This window comes from Camponotus floridanus, unplaced genomic scaffold (genome assembly GCF_003227725.1).
Source record: "Camponotus floridanus strain SB8 unplaced genomic scaffold, Cflo_v7.5 scaffold223, whole genome shotgun sequence".
NCBI classification, from domain to species: Eukaryota; Metazoa; Arthropoda; class Insecta; order Hymenoptera; family Formicidae; genus Camponotus; species Camponotus floridanus.
In genome coordinates this window covers 106,983-133,710 of record NW_020229352.1, presented here as the reverse complement: position 1 = coordinate 133,710, position 26,728 = coordinate 106,983, and the positions used below count along the sequence as shown (strand labels likewise).

General features: G+C 30.1%; 2 protein-coding genes across 2 annotated transcripts in view; both read right to left on the bottom strand.

Annotated features, from left to right (window-relative positions):
- LOC105250610 (fatty acid synthase-like) overlaps nucleotides 1–987 on the bottom strand; it is a 5,844-nt gene extending 4,857 nt beyond the window's left edge. Inside the window, exon 1 of the mRNA XM_025408704.1 lies at nucleotides 654–987. Within this exon, the coding sequence (XP_025264489.1) occupies nucleotides 654–779 (126 nt within the window). The 5' untranslated portion in view covers nucleotides 780–987. The remainder of the gene's footprint in view (nucleotides 1–653) is intronic.
- LOC105250609 (fatty acid synthase) lies at nucleotides 866–26,728 on the bottom strand. Its single transcript, XM_025408706.1, has 13 exons — nucleotides 26,549–26,728; nucleotides 23,048–23,298; nucleotides 22,544–22,775; nucleotides 21,864–22,282; nucleotides 20,560–20,847; nucleotides 19,734–19,935; nucleotides 8,228–8,388; nucleotides 6,459–6,776; nucleotides 5,846–6,354; nucleotides 5,368–5,672; nucleotides 1,762–2,163; nucleotides 1,005–1,666; nucleotides 866–919 (listed from the first exon to the last, which is right to left on the bottom strand). The coding sequence occupies exons 1-13, from the start codon at nucleotides 26,718–26,720 to the stop codon at nucleotides 866–868; spliced, it is 3,975 nt and encodes a 1,324-aa protein (XP_025264491.1). The 5' UTR covers nucleotides 26,721–26,728.

The window sequence follows — 26,728 nt, the reverse complement described above, 5'->3', positions numbered from 1 at the left end:
TCATCGAGAGTGTTAGATTATCAAAATGAAAGAAAGTCGTTAGAACGCGAGCACATATAACAAAAGTTGTGATCTCGAATAATCCGTGTCGGTTCGGAATTACGTGTGACTCATTACCGGTGCCGTCATGAACTCAAAGTCTGAGCGCGAGTGCCATGACACAATCAAGTGCCTCCACTCCAGTAAAGAGGAGGAGCCTCCGCTCCTTCGTGTGCTCATAAAGAGCGCTGTCCCGCTCGCTCTCGCGCGAACCGTGGAATAGTGCGGTCTCGCTCAATCTCACGGACAGCGGATCAAGCGCTGTCTCGCTCGCTTTCGCGAACCATTGGATATTGCGGTCTCGCTCCCATTCGCACGATTCTCGACGCGCTCAAAACACTCGAAATAGCGTCGTACACGCTTCGAACGCTTTTAGACATTGTAAATAGCGTGTATCATATTGCAATAAACTTATAGTCACTTGTGTGTGGATGTCACTGTGTGACAAATCAAAGAAGCAAGCACATCATTCAATCCTATCACTCATCTCTCGCGAAATCATGTGTTGGTCAAGCTTACGATACGCGAGCAACTTTTTAAAGTTGCGATCCCGAACAATCACAAATTATCACTACTTCAAATTTCTTAAATATCGAATCGTTTTGGAATCGTACCATTTGGGAAACATAAGCACTCTGTACGAGTTTTAATTTTAATAATGGTAATGGAAAATGTCTGTAGGATCCCCAAATGCCGGAACGTAGAACATTGATAGGTAAATCTAGCTGTAGTTGTCTCATGTATATCGATTCTCTCAATGAAAGAGTAGGTGCATCTCTATCTTAAATAAATACACTTCTAATTATTTCACCGCCTGGTTCTTTTTTTAAACAATTAACAAGGCCGAGTAAACCGCATTCGAAGTCTCCTTCTGCGACGACTATAATCCTCGTATTTGTATTGTCATTTTCTACGTTAATGAGTGATTTAATCTTATTTATCCATGAGAATTCGTAATTATTTACATGCACAATCTGCTGATTTATCTTAAAATCTTGTATTTTTCTTAATAATATAATTGTCTTATCGTTGGTGCGTTTTTCCAAAATTACTTTTAATCCATATTTGTCCAAACATGAATAATCGTAGATAGCATTTAACTCTTCCAATGTCAGAAGAAATCCTTTTGACATAATGCCAGATAACAATTGTTCGTATAAATCGTTTCTATTTTTTGTTAAAATTCCGAAACCCATGATCATCAAACAATTTTCATTTTTCAGATTATCAAATTCTATCGTAGAAATATTGTCAGGCAAAGGAATATCTTTGAATCGTTCATTGATCGCTACTTTGATATTGTAACAAATTTGCGGTAAGTCGTCTAAAATTTTATAAACATATAAAGAACTTAAATTCTCTGGCATCACTTGATCGCTTTTTTCGATAAATTCGATGATTTTTACATTTATCATATTGTGACATTCAAGTGCAATGTGTACCGACATTCTTATTGCATCTTGCAAAGATATCACATTTAGATCTCGATGAGCAACAAACTTGTATTCTTCAAAAACGGGATTGGCTACATTTTGTCGACGAGATATAACTGTAGCTATCACGCCGTGTATTTCTATTCCTCCAGATATCAAAACATCTAAGTGCTTATAATTTTGTACAAGGACTTCTGGGGATATAAAGACAATAGTATATCAAGTATATATCTTTCGTAAAATAATATTTGTTTAAATATTGTGTATATTTATGATAATATAAACTTACGTTTTTTTCCATTTGAAAGTTTTTCAATATGTTTTATGTGAGATTTTGGATCAATTATTACTTTAAGAATTCTTGTTGGTACAAAAAGGCTTCTCGAATTCTGCCCTAAAATCATCATCTGTAACATATTGTCTATAAATGTTACCCAATTATCAGTCCAGGCAATATGACCATTCTTTCCTATGATTGACGCGCTTCTTAATCCACGAAATTCGCCTGTATATTGATAACCACGAAGTTTTAATTCTTTGTAAATATCTTTTATATTCATTTCCTCTTTGTCATTGTCATTTCGATCAATAAATGCGCTACATATTTTCTCGTCTTCAATATTAAGTGGAGTTCGTACTGTTCCAGTGACGACAGCACTGTCTCCTTCGATTATTTCGAATTTGCAACTACCTATAAGAATACAATTATCAATTTCTTGTATGAATATTTAATTTACAAGCGGAAGTTTCTATTGCATGTTTCATAATGAGATTTTATATTATGTTTCATAACGGGAGGATGTTTTTAACGAAAAATAAATTCTAACTGGCCTTTAATCTTGGAAAAAAAGTAGTGAATACCAGTCACTATACAATTTGCAGTAAGTTAAATCCCCAAAAACTTACCTTTAAAAAAAAAGGTTAAAAAGAACGCCAAGTTTATGTACAAATTGTATCTAACTTGTCTTAGCTACAAAAACAGTGATATTGTATTAATATATATTATTTATATAACAAAAGAATAAAAAAAATTTAATTTAAAAAATGACGCAATTTTTACTCCCGACTGCTGCCAATCTACGGTTGGCAAAAAGACGGAGGGAGTATGCGTTTCACCGGAGTTCGGAATGATTGTGACAAGTATTCTCGATAACTATAACACAATTTGATATAATCCTTTGCATATTAATTTCTTATTAATCAAGGAAGGTATCAAACATGTAATTATCGTTATTTGTTTTATTAATAAAAAGCGGAAAAATAATATTATTTTATTTATAAAGAAAACACATAGTTGTTTCTAAGAAAAAATATGTAATTTGCAATTAACAATTCCATATTTTTTCTTAAAAACAACTGTATGTTTTCTTTACACCAATTGATTTCTCTCATTATTTTGTACATAAAAGTATTAAAGTAAAATAATCCAAAAATGAATTTTTTACTAGATATTTTATGGTTTATGTAAAATTAAGGAATTATTTCAAGCCTTATAACTCAAAAAGTACTTAATAAAAAGGTACTTAATTATAGTGTTTTGGAAAGCTCTCGAGATAAGCTACAAGAATATGTAATGAAAAATAGGGGGTTCCATTTAAGAAATTGAAGGTGACCTTTATGTGACCCTCAAATGACTATCCAAGGTCAAATTTTTGCCACCCATCTTCTGTCCCCCTCGAAGTCAAGCAACTTTTATTTGAAACATTTTGTTGTACATTCAAATATAAAAAAATTACTGGGGTGGATCACTTAAAATGGCCCACCCTGTATATACACATATATATCAAGAATCTCCTATTTTTCATTGCATATTCTTGTAGCTTATCTCGAGAGCTTTCCAAAACACTATAATTAAGTATCTTTTCATTAAGTACTTTTTGAGTTATAAGGCTTGAAATAATTTCTTAATTTTACATAAACCATAAAATATCTAGTAAACCATTCATTTTTCGATTGTCTTACCTTCATACTTTTATATACAAAATAATGAAAGGAATCAATTGGTGTAAAGAAAACATACAGTTGTCTTTAAGAAAAAATATGGAATTGTTAATTGCAAATTACATATTTTTTCTTAGAAACAACTGTGTTTTCTTTACACCAATTGATTCCTCTCATTATTTTGTACATAAAAGTATGAAGGTAAGATAATCGAAAAATGAATGGTTTACTAGATATTTTATGGTTTATGTAAAATTAAGAAATTATTTCAAGCCTTATAACTCAAAAAGTACTTAATGAAAAGGTACTTAATTATAGTGTTTTGGAAAGCTCTCGAGATAAGCTACAAGAATATGCAATGAAAAATAGGAAATTCCATTTAAGAAATTAAAGGTAACCTTTATGTGACCTTCAAATGACTATCCAAGGTCAAATTTTTGCCACCCATCTTCTGTCCCCCTCGAAGTCAAGCAATTTTTATTTGAAACATTTTGTTGTACATTCAAATATAAAAAAGTTATTGGAGTGGATCACTTAAAATGGCCCACCCTATATATATATATATATATATATATATATATATATATATATATATATATGTATATTTTATTATATTATATATATTTATATTTAGTTTGTAAAATAGATCTTTATTATTGCGCTCCAATTTTCATTCTTTACTGTCTCTTATTTGTCAATTTTTAATAAATATTTTAATAACTTATTATTTAACTTGCACCTCATTACTTATCACTACTCAAAATGTAGTTAATGACACATGTCACTAATGATATATGTCATTAATATCGTAAAGCATCGTAAGCTAGCGTAATCTTCTGTCGAAAGTAGCTCCAATTTTCATACCTTACTAGCTCTTATTTGCCAATTTTTAATAAATATTTTAATAATTTATTATTTAACTTACACTTTATTACTTATCACTACTCAAAATGTGGTTAATGACACATGTCACTAATGATGTTACACATGTCACATATGTCATTAATATCGTAAGCTAGCGTAATTTTCTGTCGAGATTAGGAAACGTACGTTTTCTTTTTTTATGTGTTATGTACATATGCGTTGATGACGATGAAAATAAAGACGTTTCTTAATTGAAAATTTTTATATTTCGATTTTGCGTTATGATATTTCCGATTATAGATCATGCAGCACAAAAATAAAGATACTTTCTTTATATTATTTGAACTCACTCTATCGACTAAGCCTAATAAGAATTCAATCTATTCAGCCGTTATTGGAATCTGATCTATCTGAATTATTCTCAACTGTCCGACTCGCGTATAGATACACGGAGTATCCCGCATGAACTTGGCGCAAGACACTATCGTATCTCTTGCTATATAAAATAAATAAAAATAAATAAAAATATATTTAAATAAATAAAAAAAAATTTTAATGAAAGTGTTCGCATAGCATTATTAATGATCAAATACGTTGTAGATCTGATATGCAGTTGCGTTAGAAATGCGACTTAGATATTTTGGGTAACCAATAGTTTTAATGAATTACAAAAAATTAATCTAGCTATGATATCTCTAAATTACAAGTTTTCGAGCATAGATTTTAGCAACATATTAATTAAAATAGCAAAAATAAAATTGAGATGTATAAATCAAACAAATTTACAATACATTTTTTAATGTAAATTGACAGAAGATTTCTTGTATATTATGTTTACCAAAAAAACCTGCCTTTCTCAGCAGAATACAAGCTTAATGCAGTACCAATATACTGAATTTTGCTGAAATTTTTGCTCTGCTACTACTTTATTGGCTAACTGTTAATAATTTATTTTTTTTTATTAGATACAAACTTTTCTTAATTAATTTTCTTCAACTGAAATTTTTCCCTTATTCATATTTTGTCTTAAAAAATTTTTATTCTTTTTATATCTAGAGGAAGTCACAATATTATTTTAATTATAAGTTACCTTTTTGGATCATAAGGGTTAAATCGACTGGATTTTGCTTTGACAGAACTGTAGAACGTAGGAAATTGACATCTTCAAATACAATTGGTATATCGAGATGATTTTGCTTTTTTAACCAGCCGATCATTTGCCATATCAGGAAAAGATATCCTGTAGCCGGTAATAAATTTCTTCCGTTAATGACATGCCCGGTCATATACATAAATTCTTCCTCTAATAAATTAATAGTAACAATTGTTTCTCCAATGTCAAGTTTTCTTTGTCCAAAATAATGGTATACATACCAATCTTTGGAATGATCCCATCTATAAAACGTGTTATTAATTTAACAATGTATAAAACATTAGCTTTATTATAATAGTGTTTAACATCATTAAAAATAATACAATTTAATTTTCTGTTTTTTTTTCTAAATTCGCTATATTTCTGTAGTAAACATAACATTGAAGAATCTTATGTCAGGTTAAACAAAATTTACCTTGCTAGATGAGAAATCATCGGTGTATTACGACTCACAGAAAACTTAATTTCCGGATATAAATTTGCGATTTGCAGCTGTAATCCTGCATTATAAAGTTTTCCAATTCCGTGTAAGAATATTTCAACGTTTGGTTTGTGAGAGAATTTGTATAACGCGACATTTGTCACAGTTGCCTTTAACGAATCGTTAAGAATATATTGTAGAATGTCGTGCGGCGCTATCTCAATCGTCACAGCATCGTTTGGAATAAAATGCATGGCTTCTGAAAATACTACCGGGGTTAACAGATTATTTGTATAATATTTTGCTAGATATGAGATATTTGGAAATGTGTTGAACCATTCACAAGATTCATTCAACACGTTCAACCACTTTGAGCTCGGAGAGGCTATCTGTGGCAATATCTGATTCAAGTATTCCAAAAGTTTAACTCTCACAGGCTCGACGTAACGACTATGAAAAGGTACATGTCCACAGAAAATTTCTTTTACAGAAATGTTGTCAGTCTAAACAAAAATTATTTTTTTTAAATAAACTTATTTAATTATTCAACATAATTATAAGCATATTATTAGACGCAGACATATTATTTATATTTTTTTCTTCAAACCTGTAGCTTAGTGAGGAATGCTTTCACAGAGCTTGTTGGTCCACTTACAATATAATTATGGGAACTATTATAACAAGCTACATCGATATCCGATGGACACAGATTCTTCATAGTTTTAAAATCTAAATTAATTTCAGCCATCAAGCCACCTATTATTTTTGATTCAGAAAATGCTAAACCGACATAATAAGCCAACATAATGGTTTCTTCGGCCATCAAACATCCATCGGCATATCCACAAACCAATTCCCCAATGGAATGACCCATTATAATATCAGGAGTGATACCAATGCTTATTAAAAGATCAACTATTCCGATCTATAATATATTTAATTTTTTTATACATTCTAACACTTTCCATTTTTTTTAAATAATGTAAAATATTACAAAGGGCATAACAGGATAAGTATACTGTATGCTGCCCCCGCACGAATCTCGTTGAGATTTTTACCATAAGTTAACAGTGATGTAAAAATAAATTTTGCAAAATATTACATCTGAGAAACATTGTGTATGGGAGTTATGGGAGTTAAATTGAAAATCGAAGAAACGAATTTTCTCTTCAATGAGTGAACCGATTTTGACGAAAAAAAATATGTTATGAAGTTTGATGGTACGATGTTTAAAAAAAATTATGAAAGTATTTTTTCCAAAAAAACCGGCTGAAAAAAATTTTCAAAATATTTTCGAATTTTTTTTATAGGATGTACTTGATATACTATTACCATTTTTTGCCAAAAAAATTTTCGACTCATCTAGTATAACAGATTTAATTTTCAAAACGATCGGATATCATAGTTAAAAAAATTGAACAGTTTGTATATGCCGCTGGACGTTGTACAATAAGCCACAACAAGAAAATAAATGAATATGGAAAACAAAACGATGGAAAGGAAACAATTGCAGATCGCAGTAATAGTTCAAGGCAAAACAAATGAATGCTGAGTGCTCTGTGTATCGTTACAGAGTTACCAGTTTGCAGATGCAACAGCACAGTTTTTATCCCCTCTACTCACGCATCAAAGCATGAGCGCTCAGGTTGAAATTCTCGGTACATGAGTGAAGGAGATAAAAATCAAACTGCTATATCTGCACTCTGGTAGCTGTGGCTTATTGTACAACGTCCAGCGGCACACACAAACTGTTCAATTTTTTTATGATATACCCTTCCGATCGTTTTGAAAATTAAATATTTTATACTAGATGAGTCGAAGATTTTTTTGGCAAAAAATGGTAGTAATATCTCAAATACATCCTATAAAAAAATTCGAAATTTTTTTTCAGCCGGTTTTTTTGAAAAAAATATTTTCATAATTTTTTTTAAACACCGTACCATCAAACTTCATAACATAATTTTTTTCGTCAAATTCACTCATTGAAGAGAAAATTCGTTTCTTCGATTTTCAATTTAACTTCCATAACTCCCATACAAAATGTTTCTCAGATATAATATTTTGCAAAATTTATTTTTACATTACTGTCAACTTATGGTAAAAGTCTCAACGAGATTTGTGCGGGGGTAGTATACATTATACTTATTCTGCTATGCCCTTTATCCTTCTTCATAACTAAGCCATATATATAATAACAACTAAGACGTATATATGAAAGGTTCTTTTCAATTTCTTTCACAAGAATTTTGAGCTTTTTATGAAATATTAATCTTTAAAGATACAATGTTTCATAAAAATTGGATAATACGAAATAGTTCCGTGATAGATACATGGATACATAGATAGTATATTTTATTTATACATATATATTCATACCTGTAATCCAATAAGACCTACAAATAAGTTGACTACGTTATCAAGAATATGTTTATCATTATTTATTAGAATATCTGTGACAAATATACCATAAGGTTTCAAAACAGTATTGCATTTCTGGATTGCTGTAGCGAATACTGGAAATTCCATTAAAGCTCGACCTGTACACACACATATATATATATATATATATATATATATATATATATAGGTATATATATATATATAGAAAACATACAGTTGTTTTTAAGAAAAAACATGGAATTGTTAATTGCAAATTACATATTTTTTCTTAGAAACAACTATGTGTTTTCTTTACACCAATTGAGTCCTCTCATTATTTTGTACATAAAAGTATCAAGATAAGATAATCGAAAAATGAATGGTTTACTAGATATTTTATGGTTTATGTAAAATTAAGAAATTATTTCAAACCTTATAACTCAAAAAGTACTTAATAAAACGGTACTTAATTATAGTGTTTTGGAAAGCTCTCGAGATAAGCTACAAGAATATGCAATGAAAAATAGGGGGTTCCATTTAAGAAATTGAAGGTAATCTTTATGTGACCTTCAAATGACTATCCAAGGTCAAATTTTTGTCACCCATCTTCTGTCCCCCTCGAAGTCAAGCAACTTTTATTTGAAACATTTTGTTGTACATTCAAATATAAAAAAGTTATTGGAATGGATCACTTAAAATGGCCCACCCTGTATATATATATATACAGGGTGTCCCATTTTAATGCCCCACCCCAAATAACTTTCTTATTTTTAATTTTAGAAAAAGATGTTTCAGACAAAAGTTGTATGGTTTCGAGGGGGACATAAGATGGTACCATTAATTTGATCTTGAAGAGTCACATGAAGGTTACGTGAAGATCATTTTCAATTTCTTAAATGGAACACCCTATATATTTTTGCATATTCTTGTAGCTTATCTCGAGAGCTTTCCAAAACACTATAAATAAACATTTTTTCATCAAGTACTTTTCGAATTATGAGGCTTGAAGTAATTTCCTAATTTTGCATAAACCATAAAATATCTTGTAAAATATTCATTTTTCGATTATCTTACCTTAATATTTTTATGTACAAAATAATGAAAGGAATCAATTGGTGTAAAGAAAACATACAGTTGTTTTTAAGAAAAAATATGGAATTGTTAATTGCAAATTACATATTTTTTTCTTAAAAACAACTGTATGTTTTCTTTGCACCAATGGATTTCTCTCATTATTTTGTACATAAAAGTATTAAGGTAAGATAATCAAAAAATGAATATTTTACAAGATATTTTATGGTTTATGTAAAATTAAGAAATTATTTCAAGCCTCATTACTCGAAACGTACTTGATGAAAAAATGTTTATTTATAGTGTTTTGGAAAGCTCTCGAGATAAGCTACAAGAATATGCAAAAATATATAGGGTGTTCCATTTAAGAAATTGAAAATGATCTTCACGTTACCTTCATGTGACTCTTCAAGATCAAATTAATGGTACCATCTTATGTCCCCCTCGAAACCATACAACTTTTGTCTGAAACATCTTTTTCTAAAATTAAAAATAAGAAAGTTATTTGGGGTGGGGCATTAAAATGGGACACCCTGTATATATATATATATATATACATATATAAGGTGAGCCATTTTAAATTACCTACCCCAATAACTTTTTTAAATTATCTACCCCAATAACTTTTTTATTTTTGAATGTACAACAAAATGTTTCAAATAAAAGTTGCTTGACTTCGAGGGGGCAGAAGATGGTGACAAAAATTTGACCTTGGATAATCATTTGAAGGTTATATAAAGCTCACCTTCAATTTCTTAAATGGAACCTACTATTTTTCATTGCATATTCTTGTAGCTTATCTCGAGAGCTTTCCAAAACACTATAATTAAGTACCTTTTTGTTAAGTACTTTTTGAATTATAAGGTTTGAAGTAATTTCTTAATTTTACATAAACCATAAAATATTTAGTAAAATATTCATTTTTCGATTATCTTACCTTAATACTTTTATATACAAAATAATAAGAGGAATCAATTGGTGTAAAAAAAAAAACATAGTTGTTTTTAAGAAAAAATATTTAATTTGCAATTAACAATTACATAATTTTTTTTTAAAACAACTATACGTTTTCTTTACATCAATTGATTCCTCTCATTATTTTGTACATAAAAGTATTAAGGCAAGATAATCGAAAAATGAATATTTTACTAGATATTTTTTGGTTTATGTAAAATTAAGAATTTATTTCAAATCTTATAACTCAAAAAGTACTTAACAGAAAGATACTTAATTCGAGTGTTTTGGAAAGCTCTCGAGATAAGCTACAAGAATATGCAATGAAAAATAGTAGGTTCCATTTAAGAAAGTGAAGGTGTAACCTTTTATGTGACCTTCAAATGACTATCCAAGGCAAATTTTTGCCACCATTTTCTGCCCCCCTCGAAATCAAGCAACTTTTATTTGAAACATTTTGTTGTACATTCAGAAATAAAGAAGTTATTGGGGTGGGTAACTTAAAATGACTCACCCCGTATATATACATGGTGTACCACCTAGAAGTGGCCACCCCCTTTTATCTTTTAAACTAAAAGAGATAGACCGTAACAAATATATATGAAATTAAATGGCTTTAACTGAACTTTATTATGAGCAGAGTGGTTGATTACAAAATTTATCTGTATTAAAGAACGGAGAGATATGTATAATTTTTTTATAATAATGTAGATATTTTGATATAATAAAAGTTGTAGCGCTTTTTGAAACGAATATAACGATGCATAATTTAATGTAAATATTTTACATATTATACGAGATTTTCCGGCTTGAAATGTCGCGGACGTCCACTAAGTAAGGGGTTTTTCCTAATTATTACTATTTTTCAAAATTGTTATTACATGACAATTATTTTTTTAGAAATTTTATTTATTTAAATAAGTCCCATATTTTTACGTTCGTGAGATATTAATTTCCATCTCCCAAAGAGTGAGTTTTTAAAATTATACGATAAATTAATCTCTCACACGTATGCACACACATACATATATAATCTTATTTCTTAAGGCATATTTGCACACTCGACAAGAGTAATCGACATGAGCGCTGCAAACGCGCCTTGAGGAACAAACTCACTTTACGTGTGTGCGTGCGAGCATATATACGTGAGTATGAACTTCGAAATGATGGAAAACAAAAAATGTCACTGATCTGCGATCATTATTTCTCGAGATTGACTGCACCAATCTTATTCAAACTAGTCGCAATCAAAAGTCTATACTCATATTATGTGATAAAAATGCCGTTAGATTTATGATTACAGCTTTAATTCTTGAGATATTTTAATCGAAAGTTTATAGGACTCAAAATTCCGGATAAAGTACTTGGTACGTCGTGTCGAGAATAGTGACTTTTAATGCTCGGATCCAATCTTTTATCGAGAACAATGACTCTCAATGCTCCGATCTATTTTTTATGTACTTGGCGTCGCGATGCTACCGCGTCGCTTGATATATACAAGGTGATTCAAAATAACTTTATTGTCCGTTTGAAAACCACTCGATTAAAGAAATAAACGAGCATATACGTTCATTCGTAGAATTAATTTTGCGTTGATCAAACGCTGATACCGCTCAGAGAGAACAAGAGATGAGCGACGGAAGATGTTGAAATTTGTTTGTTTTTTTGTTTTGAATTTAAATGAGGATTGAATTTTTGAACAACGGATAACTCGTTATTGTTACGACTAAAGGTGAACCATCGAGAATAAAGCAAGCAAGAAAAGGAGAGAGAATGGTAGGGAGGAAGCGAGAAGCGAATATTCGAGAACTAAAGTAAAGTCTTTTGAATTTAATGAGTTTTTTATTAAAACAAAAAAAGAGATCTTAATGTTCGGCCTCGCATTTAGTGCAGAAGTACTCACAGATGCGAACTATAATTAGACTGATAATAGATGGTCAAGATCAAACGTCGCGGATACCACTTGCGCTTGCAGTCAATGTCGCACGAATTAACGAATTCAAAGTGTTAAATTCGCACAATAATAAGTATAAAAAGCACCACTTTACTGCAGTGATTAATGCTGAACGCTACAGTCGTCAATTGAATGATTTAGCGGATAAAATTGAAGAAAAAAGGCCATTTAATTGAAGAAAAAAGAAAATTTTTATGGGCAAGCAGGGCGGAAAGTCAAGCATTTTGCTGTACAACAACGTTAGGCCGCACGTTACTCAGATCACTCGACAAACTATCATTAACTTACAAGGGGAGTGCACGACGTGCCTCTCACCGATTCAAACGAGGATTTTTTTATGTGTAGTACCTAATTAGAAACAAGTTCTGTTAAAGCGAGAGAACGCGCTTCTCAAGCATTCGTCTGAAAAAAAATGTTGAAGATTTGCCAGCATTTCTTAAGATGTTGCGATGAAGCATTATCAAAGCATCCCGGTGGCTCGGTTGGTAGCGCTCTTCTTTTGTAACCATGAGTTCCCTGGGTCGAATCTCGCCGTGTGTAACTATTTTTTTTTCTTTTATTTTTGTGTAATTTATTTTTTTTGTTCCTAGGAATATTTTATTACATTAATAAATAAATATTACAGTTTTTTTAATGATTGACATTTAATTTTTAACATTTTGTTCCATATATTAAAAGAAAATTCGAATGCTTTCTGTCAAAAATATAATATAAGGAAATGTTTAATATTATTACGAGAAATATATTACTACTAATAAAATAAATAAGTAAATAACAATTATCAATAATAACGCAGATATTTTGGTAATATTTTTAATTATTTTATTTTACAATTAATAAAGATATTTTAAATTTTCTAGCTCTAGAAATAAGAATATTTCTTAAGAGTTTTATATGTTAGAGCTATATTTTTATTATTATGCTCGGTCTCGGATTACTTTTCGTATACCTGACCTTGAGCAACAATAGTTACGAGTTTCGACTTTCCCCATAGGGGATCAGCCGTTTTGTTGAAGTAAGAGAAGGAAGGGTCGTATATGAGGAAACAGGCAAAGTGTCGGTTTTTAAAATAGTCGACCGTTAGTCACGACAGTACAAGGAAGACGTTATAGACAGTGCCGGACAGTACCGTGAAAATTTCGAAGATGGAATCAACATCTGATTCTTCGATAAAAAGCAATGTTGAACAAAAAGAATCGCTTGTAGGAAGTAGTAAAGATGAAGAAGTTTTGTTAAACGAGGAATTTGCGAAACTCCAGTTGAAAGGTGCCGTCGTTTACATGGATAAGCTTCTTGAAGAAAATAATTTGATTACACCAGAACTATCTTCAACGATTTCTTATGAATCGATGCTTATCGGAAAAGAAATGTATCACAATACTGTGCAAATGATTGCCGAAAAAAAATTAATCACCGATGAAGAATTAATAGCTATACATAAAGCTGACGAAAATAATTTTTCCCGGGAATTAGAATATGACTCTGATTGTAAAGATTCTGATGAATATCATCCGGATGAAAAGAAAGCGAAACAAGAATACATTCCGCTTGATTACAAAGTAAAAGTTGTAAATATTGCGAAACAACATCCTAATTGGAACTTGAAGAACCTTCAGAAAAAAGGATGTAGCCGTTTAAAAAGCATGAAGGATTTGAAGAGATGGGAAGAGCATATTAAAAAGGGCGGAACAATTATCGATAAATATACTACTATCGACTCTTGGACATATGATCGATATATAGAGGCTCAAGAAAATTTACAACAAGTTACAACAAGAAACTTGCAACAGCTTTGGCTGCTGCAAGTCAATTTGAAAACTTTAATTTCAAAGGTTCTCTTTCCTGGGTAAACAAATTCACAGAAATCACAGAATTTGACATGGAAAAATTACGAGATATGTGAGTGAAAGAGAGACTTTCACGATGCCTGAAATTTTGGCTTCTGCGGAAGAATTTCGAATTCAAGTACGGCACATAATTCCAAACTTTCAAAAATAATTCGTCATCAATACTAATCAAACAGGTAATTTTAAAAAATTAAATTTCACAAATTGTAAATATTTGAAAATAGTTTATATGCAATATTATATTTTTTCTTCATTATACTTTATATATTAATTTTTTACAATACATTTTCTAATTATATTACAGGTTGCCAGTACCAGTCTACGTTTGACAGAAGTCTTGCCGAACAAGGATCAAAAACTGTCTTCGTGAAGAAACAACATTTAAATAGAACAACGCATTCATACACGGCCCAATATGCAATCACATTGTCCGGAGAATTGATTCCTCAAGTATTTGTGTGCTTACAAGAATCGACAGGTAATTTTGGACCCAGAGTTCAAAAATCTGTCAACGAACTTGTAACAAAATATAAAAATATCGTCATTACAAGTTCAAAGTCCGGAAAGTTAACGACCCATCTATACAAAACATTTTTAACAAATATTATATTACCATACGTTAAAGAGAACAAATTCCTACTGTTGATTGACTCTTGGGGAGGACAAACAAATCCGGGTATATACGATGAAATTTTTAAAGACGATAGGAATATAGGAACTTGCACTATTAAAGTTATTCCCCCCAAAATGTACGCCTATATGCAAACCATGTGACGTCTATTTCTATCGACAAGTTAAAAATTTAATGAAGCGTCTTCAAAACTGTTCGTACTTGATTGAACAGAATCGCGAAATATCATCTAGAGACGATTGTATTAAAATTTACTCTTTCATTGTTCATCGCTAATTGTCGTCGCCAATATTTGTTGATATGTTACGTTATGCATGGTTTGCTTCGAAATTTTGTGGTCAAAGGGAAATTTTTTTAAATATAAATCAAGTTTGCTTTCCCATAGACGTTTTGAAAATGTACATGCAAAAATGCTGCATTTATTGATGTGCAAGATGTGCCATAAATTTATGTTTTTATTGTTTTCATGATCAATACCATCTGGCATCTTGCAAAGGCACTACTGATTCCGCTAATTAATATAACAATTTTGTAATATGTAACGTTTGTTGTAAGATTAAGAAATATATGCTATACAAATTTGTTTGATTTATTTTCGTTCTTTATATATTTCGACCTTTATATATTATTTACAATTAATGCTAATATGCTAATGAAGAAAATAATTATTGTAAATTTACTTATTTATTTTATTAGTAGTAATATATTTCTCGTATAATATGAAACATTTCCTTATATTATATTTTTGACAGAAAGCATTCGCATTTTCTTTTAATATATGAAACAAAATGTTAAAAATTAAATGTCAATCATTAAAAAACTGTAATATTTATTTATTAATGTTATAAAATATTCCTAGGAACAAAAAAAATAAATTACACAAAAATAAAAGAAAAAAAAATAGTTACACGGCGAGATTCGATCCAAGGATCTCGCGGTTACAAAAGAAGAATGCTACCAACCGAGTTACCGGGGCGCTTCGATAATGCTTCATCGCAAGGTCTTAAGAAATCCTGGCAAATCTTCAACATTTTTTTTCAGACGAATGCTTGAGAAGCGTGTTCTCTCACTTTAACAGAATTTGTTTCTAATTAGGTACTACACATAAAAAAATCCCCGTTTGAATCGGTGAAGGGCACGTTGTGCACTCCCCTTGTTAGGCTGGGAAGTTCTTCCTCTATTCTCCTGATTTGGCGCCTTCGGATTATCACCTATTCTGATCAATGCAGCACTCCTTAGCGGAACAGCGCTTTCGAGATGTAGCAAAAGTGCGAAAATCAATGGCTCGATCAATTCATTGCTTTTAAACCGATATCTTTTTTTCGCGAAAGAATCCGAAAATTGCCCGAAAGGCAGAAAGTTATAGAAAATGAGGGAAAATATTTCCTAGATTGATTTATAGGCACTGTATAATTTATAATTATAACAAATAAAAGTATTTAAAAAAGACTAAAACTTTTGGATACACCTAATATATACGTAGGATGTTTCCGGTATTTTGTAATAATGTAAAACCGTAAATACACAAACTCACCTTGCAAAAAGAACGGGCATCTAAATTTTAACACATTTTTTTCATATTTTCAAATAGCGATAAATCAGCAAAAAATCATTGTATCAAGATGAAATAAAGCTCAAATGAAAGCTCAAACATTTCTCTTAAAAATCAAGATAAAAAAAAATTTGAAGTACAAAAAATTTTGAAGTACAAAAAAAATTTGAAGTACAAAAAATGTTTTATAAAATGGCGGACGTTGAAGATAATTTTCGAAAAATGAGAAACAACAAATTTTCTTTTTTAAACTGTTGCGTTGCTCAGGAGAATCTACACGCTAATACATAAATGTATGAGTTTTGAAGCTCATTTATTTCTTAATAAATCCATATTTTAAACAATTTTCTACGATCTTTTTTAATAAAGTTATACCGTTTTGGAGAGTGTTGCAAAATGGGCCTTTTCTTATAAAATCTGCAATTCAACAATAAATTATCGAAAAAAACTTTTTCAATAAAAGAAATTAAAATATAACTCGACCCAAGATGCTCCATATAGTTGAATTTAAATCTTGTGTGAGTGCATGCGTGTACATATGCATATGCGTGCCCACTCTTGGCATTATCCAAACGTTATTATCAACGTCGTGGACGTGGATCTGATTACATGTGTGTGCGCGTGTCGTGTGTGTGTGCATGTGTGCGCGCGTATGTGCGTGCGTGCGTGTGTTTAATAATGTATATTACTACCTTTCGCATATATCAATTCTTCGATTTGTTGGAGTATACTGTTAATCAAATTTCTTCCTGTTTTAAATTGTTCGATTCCTTTTGCAAAGCGTTGCGGTGAAAAGGCCTATTTTGCAACATTTTCTTCAAAACGGTATAACTTTATTAAAAAAGGTCGTAGAAAATTGTTTAAAATATGGATTTGTTAAGAAATAAATGAGCTTCAAAACTCATAGATTTGTGTATTAGATTGTAAGATAGATGTGTAGATTCTCCTGAGCAACGTGTAGATTCTCCTGAGCAACGCAACAGTTTTAAAAAAAATTTATTTCCCATTTTTCAGAGACTAATCTTCAATGTCCGTCATTTTATAAAACATTTTTTGTAATTCCAATTTGATTTTCTTGGTTTTTAACAGAAATGTTCGAACTTTAATTTGAGCTTTATTTCATTTCGATACGATTATTTGCTGATTTATCGCTATTTGAAAATGTAAAAAAATTGTGTTAAAATTTATGGGCCGGTTTTTTTTTGTGGGTGAGTGTAGATCTCCTTAAACTGAACTTAAAAGTCTCATATTATTTTACAAAAACGTAAAATTTTGAAATATTAATTAAAGGAGATCGGCCAATGCGCGTAACTAAAAATGCGCGGCGAGAAAGGCTGTCCCACTGTAACATGATATTAGGCGCGCGGAGAAGCGATGGGTGGAGCGCTCTCCAAAACATGATAGCGGCGCGTGGCGCTTGAGCTTTACGTTGGTGAGTGAGCCCTGCCGGTGAGATACCGGAAACACCGTGTGTGTGTGTGTGTTTGTTGTGTGTTGTGTTGTGTTGTGTGTTGTTTTTTTTTTTTGTGTGGTGTGTGTGTGTGTGTGTGTGTGTGTGTGTGTGTGTGTGGGTGTGTGGTGTGTGGGGGGGGGGGGGGGGGGGGGGGGGGGGGGGGGGGGGGGGGGGGGGGGGGGGGGGGGGGGGGGGGGGGGGGGGGGGGGGGGGGGGGGGGGGGGGGGGGGGGGGGGGGGGGGGGGGGGGGGGGGGTGGTGTGTGGTGTGTGTGTGTGTGGTGTGTGTGTGTGTGTGTGTGTACAGGGTGTCTGAAAACTTTTCACAGTTCCGTAGTGTGAAGATAGATTGGTTCAAGTAAAGGAGGAAGGTCTTCTACTATTTTGCGACATTTGCAATAATTAACGAAAAATTAATTAAAGAAAATCGGCCAATGTGCACAGTTAGAAGTGCGCGCGGCAAAGTGGTGATTGGAAAGGGAAGGAGCCGCGTGCCTACACATTCACTCGCTCCTCCCTTCCCCAATCACTGCTTCATATATATATATGTATATATATATATATATATATATATATATATAAGTATATATATATATATATATATATATTAAATTTACAAACAGAAGACATTATTATTGTTAATTTTATTATATGTATATAAAAAAAATATATACACCGTGGCTCATTTTAATCGACGCACCTGAATATCTCCGTTGGTAAGCCGAATACAAAAAAATTGTTCAGACAAAAGTTGTATGGTTTCAAGGAGGACATAAGATGGTGTCATTAGTTTGATCTTGAAGAGCCACCTGAAGGTCACGTGAAGGTCAGTTCCAACTTTTTAAATGGGACACCCTATATGCTTCCGCATATTCTTGTAGCTCATCTGAAGAGTTAATTTGCAATTAACAATTACATTTTTTTGTTCGAAACAATTATGTGTTTTCTTTACACCAATTGATTCTTCTCATTATTTTGTACATAAAAGTATTAAGGTAAAATAATCGAAAAATGAATATTTTACAAGATATTTTATGGTTTATGTAAAATTAAAAAATGATTTCAAGCCTCATAACTTGGAAAGTATTTAATGAAAACTAACTTAATTATAGTGTTTTGGAAAGCTCTTCAGATGAGCTACAAGAATATGCGAAAGCATATAGGGTGTCCCATTTAAAAAGTTGGAGCTGACCTTCACGTGACCTTCAGGTGGCTCTTCAAGATCAAATTAATGACACCATCTTATGTCGCCCTTGAAACCATACAACTTTTGTCTGAACAATTTTTTTGTATTCGGCTTACCAACGGAGATATTCAGGTGCGTCGATTAAAATGGGCCACAGTGTATGTATATATATATATATATATATATATATATATATATATATATATATATATACAAACATATAGAAAAAATATGGAATTGTTAATTGTAAATTACATATTTTTTCTTCGAAACAACTGTATGTTTTCTTTACACCAATTGATTCCTCTCATTATGTTGTACATAAAAGTATTAAGGTAAAATAATCCAAAAATGAATTTTTTACTAGATATTTTATGGTTTGTGTAAAATTAAAAAATTACTTCAAGCCTCGTAACTTGAAAAGTATTTAATGAAGAAATACTTTATTATAGTGTTTTGGAAAGCTCTCGAGGTAAGCTACAAAAATATGCAATAAAAAATAGGAGGTTCCATTTAAAAAATTCAAGTTGACCTTGCCCTAAGCTTGGCGACGTTACTCAATGTCAAATGGATGTTACAGTTAAATACATCTTTTTAATCCTTACAACTTTTGTCTAAATCATTTTGTTCTAAAATGCATTCTATACGAGATATTCGACTGTGTCCAGACTTTTGGTCCACCCTGTATATATATATATATATATATATATATATATATATATATTTTATATACATATAATAAAATTAACAATAATAGTGTCTTCTGTTTGTAAATTTAAAAATAATTTAAAAAATCGTTAAGCATTAATTGCACATAAACATCTTAATAATAATTGTAATATATTTGATTTATTTACCCATGTTAAAACACTGAGATCCAATTCCAGAAAATATGAAGCAAATCGGTCTTTTCTTATATAAGTTACATCTCTTTATTGCATTATTAGTTGCTTTAGATCCAGCAATTATGTATCCTCTGTAGGGATGATTTTCTATATTGCTACTATAAATACGATGCAGGACAGATATATATTCTACATCTATTGATCGACTTTGTATCTATAAAGATATATTAGTTATAATTGCATAATTATAAGTATAATTATGTTAAGTATAATTATAAGTATAATTATCTTTTAACATTTTAATAGATTATTTTTTTTTAAAGTTAATTCTAATTAGAAACTTAGTTAAGCAAACGTTTTATATATTTGAGTTTGAAAAATCTGAGTGCCTTTAAAATATTCTATAATTTATGTCGCTGCCACGTTGGATATTATTTAATCACTTTATCCAAGTACGTTTTATATTAACATATTAAATATGCGTTTCGAGAACAATCGGTTTTAATATGTCTTATACCTGTTTATATATAATATTTTACTCTTTCTTTTGTTTATTACGTATTTATTACATATTTATTATTTTATTACGTTTTTATTACATATTTATAGACTAAAACCAATTTGAATCTATCTGTTTAACTTTTATATTTAGATCTTATTATTAACATTAATAATTTAATATGATTAATATACTTTAATTAAATATAATTTATAAATTGTAACAATGATTTTTAAAGTTATTAATATAAATAATCTTTTAAATAATTTTTATCTTCTTTTCGTATTAATATATTCTTTATTCTTTACGTTACATTATTTAGTAGTAATATATACTTACGTCATCTAACATGATTTTAATTGCTTCTTCGGTACGTCCAGATATAACTACAAGCTTAGGTAAATTATTATTTGTTTCATTAACTTTTGTTTTCGGATTTGACTTCAGTAATAAATGGCAATTAGCACCACCAAATCCGAAGGAATTAATACCGACGTAGCCACCCTTCCATTCTGTTGGTTCAGTGACTATTTTTACTCTTCCTTCAATGATAGCAGTCATATCCTTTCGTGGATGTTTAAAATGTATAGTAGGAGGGATTATACTAGTTTCCATTGCTATTAAAACCTTTACAAGAGAAATATATTTGTTATAATACACATAGATAATAATATCTTAGTTCTATAATTATAATAAATAATCAATAAATAATCAAAAATGACAGATAAATAAAAAAATACATAAAAGATTATATATATATATATATATATATATATATATAATCTTTTATGTGTATATATATATATACAGGGTGTACCACCTAGAAGTGGCCACCCCCTTTTATCTTTTAAACTAAAAGAGATAGACCGTAACAAATATATATGAAATTAAGTGGCTTTAACTAAACTTTATTATGAGCATAGTGGTTGATTACAAAATTTATCTGTATTAAAGAACGGAGAGATATGTATAATTTTTTTATAATAATGTAGATATTTTGATATAATAAAAGTTGTAGCGCTGGTTGAAACGAATATAACGATGTATGATTTAATGTAAATATTTTACATATTATACGAGATTTTCCGGCTTGAAATATCACGGGCGACGTCCACCATTTCATTTTCGGCCCTGCGACTCGTGCATTAGAGGTTGACATATGTCATGTTGTCATTTAATCATGATACTCAGTCAGAAGTTGGCTATATCGCAGGGCCGAAAATGAAATGGTGGACGTCGTCCGCGATATTTCAAGCCGGAAAATCTCGTATAATATGTAAAATATTTACATTAAATTAAGCATCGTTATATTCGTTTCAAACAGCGCTACAACTTTTATTATATCAAAATATCTACATTATTATAAAAAAATTATACATATCTCTCCGATCTTTAATACCGATAAATTTTGTAATCAACCACTATGCTCACAATGAAGATCAGTTAAAACCATTTAATTTCATATATATTTGTTATGGTCTATTTCTTTTAGTTTAAAAGATAAAAGGGGGTGGCCACTTCTAGGTGGTACACCCTGTATATATATATATATATATATATATATATATATATATATATAGAATTAGATTACACAGATATATATATATTAATTGTATTTTGTAAACCTTTGTTGTAAATCTTACCTTTGCAATTTGACAATGACCACTAGCGGCTTCAGAATGTCCAATATTCGATTTTACTGTACCTATCAATAGAGGAAAATCTCTTTTGATACATAAAGCTTTGTCGATTGCTTGAAGCTCCATGGAATCGCCGGCTATGGTGCCAGTTGCATGAGCTTCTAGGTAAGATAGCTCAAGAGGCGAAACGTTACATTCTTTATAAAATTCTTCCAATAATATTTTTTGTTTATCTAATGATGGAAAGGTAATTCCTTCTTCTTTAAAACCATCGCAGTTGGTTTTACCATAAACAAAAGTCGCATAAATTCTTCTTGCATCCTTTGCTTTTTGCAGATATACTACTATAGCCGCATCACTACGCATGTAACCAGCACCTTCTTCATCGTAAGGTTTACAGTAGCCATCGCCAGATAAAACTCCTAAAATAATATCAATAATTTATTTTGATTAAGTATAAAACCTAATTATTTACTTTTTTATCCCCGGTTTCATAATTAATATATCAGATATTTGAAAACTTTGATAAATATGTTAAATAAGTAAATCAGTTATTTTGATAAGTTATTTTGGAAAGAGAAACTATTACATCAAATGTTAATTATGCATCAATAAATATGTTATACTATTTAACATAATCTCGAATACAATATTTGAACATAATAATATTATTTTTCACATACCTAGACAATAAGATAGATAAGTTACAGAAGGATTAAGACACAAATTGACACTAGCAACAATAGCCGCGTCGCAAATTCCAGATCGAATCAAATTGTAAGCTTCCACCATAGCGAAATGGCTCGAGCTACATGCAGTATCGATGTTATACGATGGTCCAGTAATATTGAGCCAGTAAGAAATTCTATTTGCCAACATATTTTTACTACAACCAAGTATAGGTAATCCAGCAACCTAATTACGATATAGGTTTTTTATATTAAAAATATTTTTTACAATTTTATATACAATATATAATATCCGTGTGTGTGTGTGTGCGTGTGCGTGTGCGTGTGCGTGTGCGTGTGCGTGTGTGTGTGTGTGTGTGTGTGTGTGTGTGTGTGTGTGTGTGTGTATTAATACGTTCATACAATTTTAAGACTGCATATTTTTCTCATCGATTTTGAGATTTGAATAGTTAAATTATTGACATATATGAGTATGGAATAGTAAAATTATTAACATACATGAGTCTTTTCATATATTATATCGAGAAATGAATCAGAAATTGTCATTGCTGTGATAACTGCCGTCCTTGTTCCTTGCAGTTCTGCGGGATTGATACTTGCGTCAATAATTGCTGCATAAGTGTTTTCGAGCAACATTCTAGCTCCAGGATCAAGCACATGAGCTTCTACGGCCGATATATTAAAAAATTCTGCATCAAATTTTTCTATATTGTTCATTTTTCCTATTCGAGGAGGTATTTCATAGATATCTGTCAAAATTTAAAACAATTTATATGAAAATAACATACATTTAAATCATAAATAAGAACTACATATTTAAAGATGAGCAAAATATTTTTAAGGACAGACATTTCGATCATTTTTCATTATAACATCAAATAAGAAACTTGCGACCATGTTATAATAAAATGACTTATGTAAGTATAAATTGCACATAGAATATGAACTGTCAATTATAATATTATATTTATAAGTAAACCGCATAGATATTGTAAATTCCTGAGAATGATTAATATGTTTTATGAGATATAAGGATTATCTTTTCAAATAAAGAACAACCATATTCTTACCCAGGAAAGTTTACATATATGTATATACAGGGTGAGTTTTATTTCGTGTGTCAATCTTTTTATCATGCGGGAGATTATCGACTGCATAATAAATTGATCGGTACATAAATGTCAATTTTTTTGATCGTATCGAAGGTTCGAATATAATGTGCACAATAATAATAATAATAATAATAATAATAATAATAATAATGACAATAATAATAATAATATTAATAATAAATACGTAGCTTTAATAATAATAATAACAATAAATCCATACTACATAAGTTCAGTTTTTAATTTGCTTTAATTTTACACATTATATTTGAGCCTTTGAAACGGTCGATCCAAATAATTGACATTTATGTACCGATCAATTTATTATGCAGTTGATAATTTCTCGCATGATGAAAAAATTGGCACACAAAATAAAACTCAACCTGTAATTATATGAAATTATATATAAGATATTCCTATATACATGTTTTCTTACTTTTGTATAATTCCTGTCCCTATATATACAGAAAAATGTAATAAAAAGAATAATTGCTGAATAATTAAAAGAATAACTTTTCCATTGTTTCTTTTAGAAAAGATGAGATTTGAAGAAATAAAAAGGAAGTTCCCACATATACTTCGTCAACTTTTTTTATATATACAGAGTAGACCATTTTAATAAATACACGCGATTATCTCAGAAACACTGCGTTAAGTCGAAAAATGTTTCGGAAATAAGTTGTATGATTTGAAGGGAGATATAAGATGGTGTCATTAGTTTGACTTTGAAGAGCCACCTTGAAGGTCACATGAAAGTCATATCCAATTTTTTAAATAGGACACCCTACATACTTTTGCACATTCTTGTAGCTTGCCTCAAAAATTTTCCAAAACACTATAATAAAGTACTTTTTCATTGAGTACTTTTCGAGTTATGAGGCTTAAAATAATTTCTTAATTTTACATAAACCATAAAATATCTAGTAAAATATTCATTTTTCGATTATCTTACCTTAATACTTTTATATACAAGATAATGAGAGAAATCGATTGGTGTAAAGAAAACATATAATTGTTTTTGAGGAAAAATATGTAATTGTTAGTTGCAAATTATATATTTTTTCTTCGAAACAATTATGTGTTTTCTCTACACCAATTGATTCTTCTCATTATTTTGTACGTTAAAATATAAAGGTAAGATAATCGAAAAATGAATATTTTACTAGATATTTCATGGTTTATGTAAAATTAAGATATTATTTTAAGCCTTATAACACAAAGAATACTCAATGAAAAAAATACTTTATTATAGTGTTTTGGAAAGCTTTTGAGCAAGTTACAAGAATATGCAAAAGTATATAGGGTCCCATTTAAAAAGTAGGATGTGACCTTGACTTTCAGGTGACTCTTCAAGGTCAAACTAATGGCACCATCTTATGTCCCCCTTCAAGCCATACAACTTATTATGTCTGAAACATTTTTCAATTTAATGCATGTTTCTAAGATATTCGCGTGTATTGATTAAAATGATCTACACTGTACGTATATAATTTTTTCTCAATTCTTTTAATTTTATTTATTTTTTATGTAAAAATTTTAATCTTTTTCTAAATTATTCTTCAATTTTTCTATATAGAAATAGAGATTTACAAGAAAATAAAAATATAGATCGATATATTTCATATTTATATACATATACATATATATATATATATATATATATATATATATGTATATGTATATATATATATGAATATATGATATGTATATATATATATATATATACATATACTTTTAATTGTTTTATTTATTTCATTTATTATATATTATTCCAATAAGCAAAATGTTAGTAGTCTGCCAGCATGCGAGCAGATTCAAACAGAATATTACGGCAGATCAACTACGTCCGCATTAAGCTTGGGTTCTGCTAGCAGAATCTATCAACATAAACCGACAGTAGATTGACAACAGAAATCGAACAAGATCTGCGCGTGCAATTTAATGTTAGATTGTCAGCAGAAACTGCGCAGAATTCAACCTGATGATAAATTGACAGCAAAAACTCCACAAGATTTGCGCTTACTTTTATTAATGTTATATAAATGCAACAAAATTGATTATTACAGGTGTTAAATAACAATATTATCGGCAAGTTAATTAGAATTTTCTTAGAAAATGACATATATGTAATATGTTATATCGTAGTTACATCTCATATAGGACTAATTCACTTTAATTAAATTAATAATAAAGTAAATGATAAAAGTAAATGTAACTTGTAAAATTTGAAATGCAATTTATTTAGAATTAAATTCTTGCCTCAAATAGACAGTACATGAATAATTTTCAATTTATCATATTGATTCCAATCAGTTTAATATTCTGACTCTCATTTGCTTGTATCAGATATCAGAAATTAAAGTGATAGAAATTAAAATGATAATTACTATATTTATAATTACTATATTTTTAGTCTTTTATTCATAATCGCGACTTTATACATATTTCTGACAGAAATTCAATTACGAGAAAGAACAGCTCACGTAGCAGTAAGTGAAAGAATTATCGAATCATGCAAATCCTGTTCAGTTTCTGTCATCAATCTGTTATCAAAGATTGTGTCCAGATTCTGCTCGATTTCTGCCGACAATCTGTCAAATTGCGTCGCACAGATCCTGTTCAATTTCTGCCACCAATCTGCTATGATAATTTTAAACAAATCCTGCTCAGTTTCTGCTATCAAATTATGTCAGCAGGTTTTGTAACATTTCTGCCGACATTCTGCTATCATTATTTGATATAACAAATTTTTTATACAATCTGCAATCTTACTGTTGACAAAAATTTGTAGCAGAAATTGACAAAATCTGTTTGAACAGACTTTGCTGACTGGTATTGTAAAGACTTTTTTCCAAGATAAAGAAATAAATTTGAGAAAAAATATTATTACAATTGGTCCAGCGTTGATGATCCTGTGAACCAAGATCCATTTTATTGAAAAGATTGTCCTCAAATTCTTTCATATTATCAGAATTAGGAAATTGTCCAGCGATACCAGAGATAACTATTTCTTCCTGAGCATCAACGCTGACATACGGATTGAATTGTTTATTATTATTCATTTTCTACA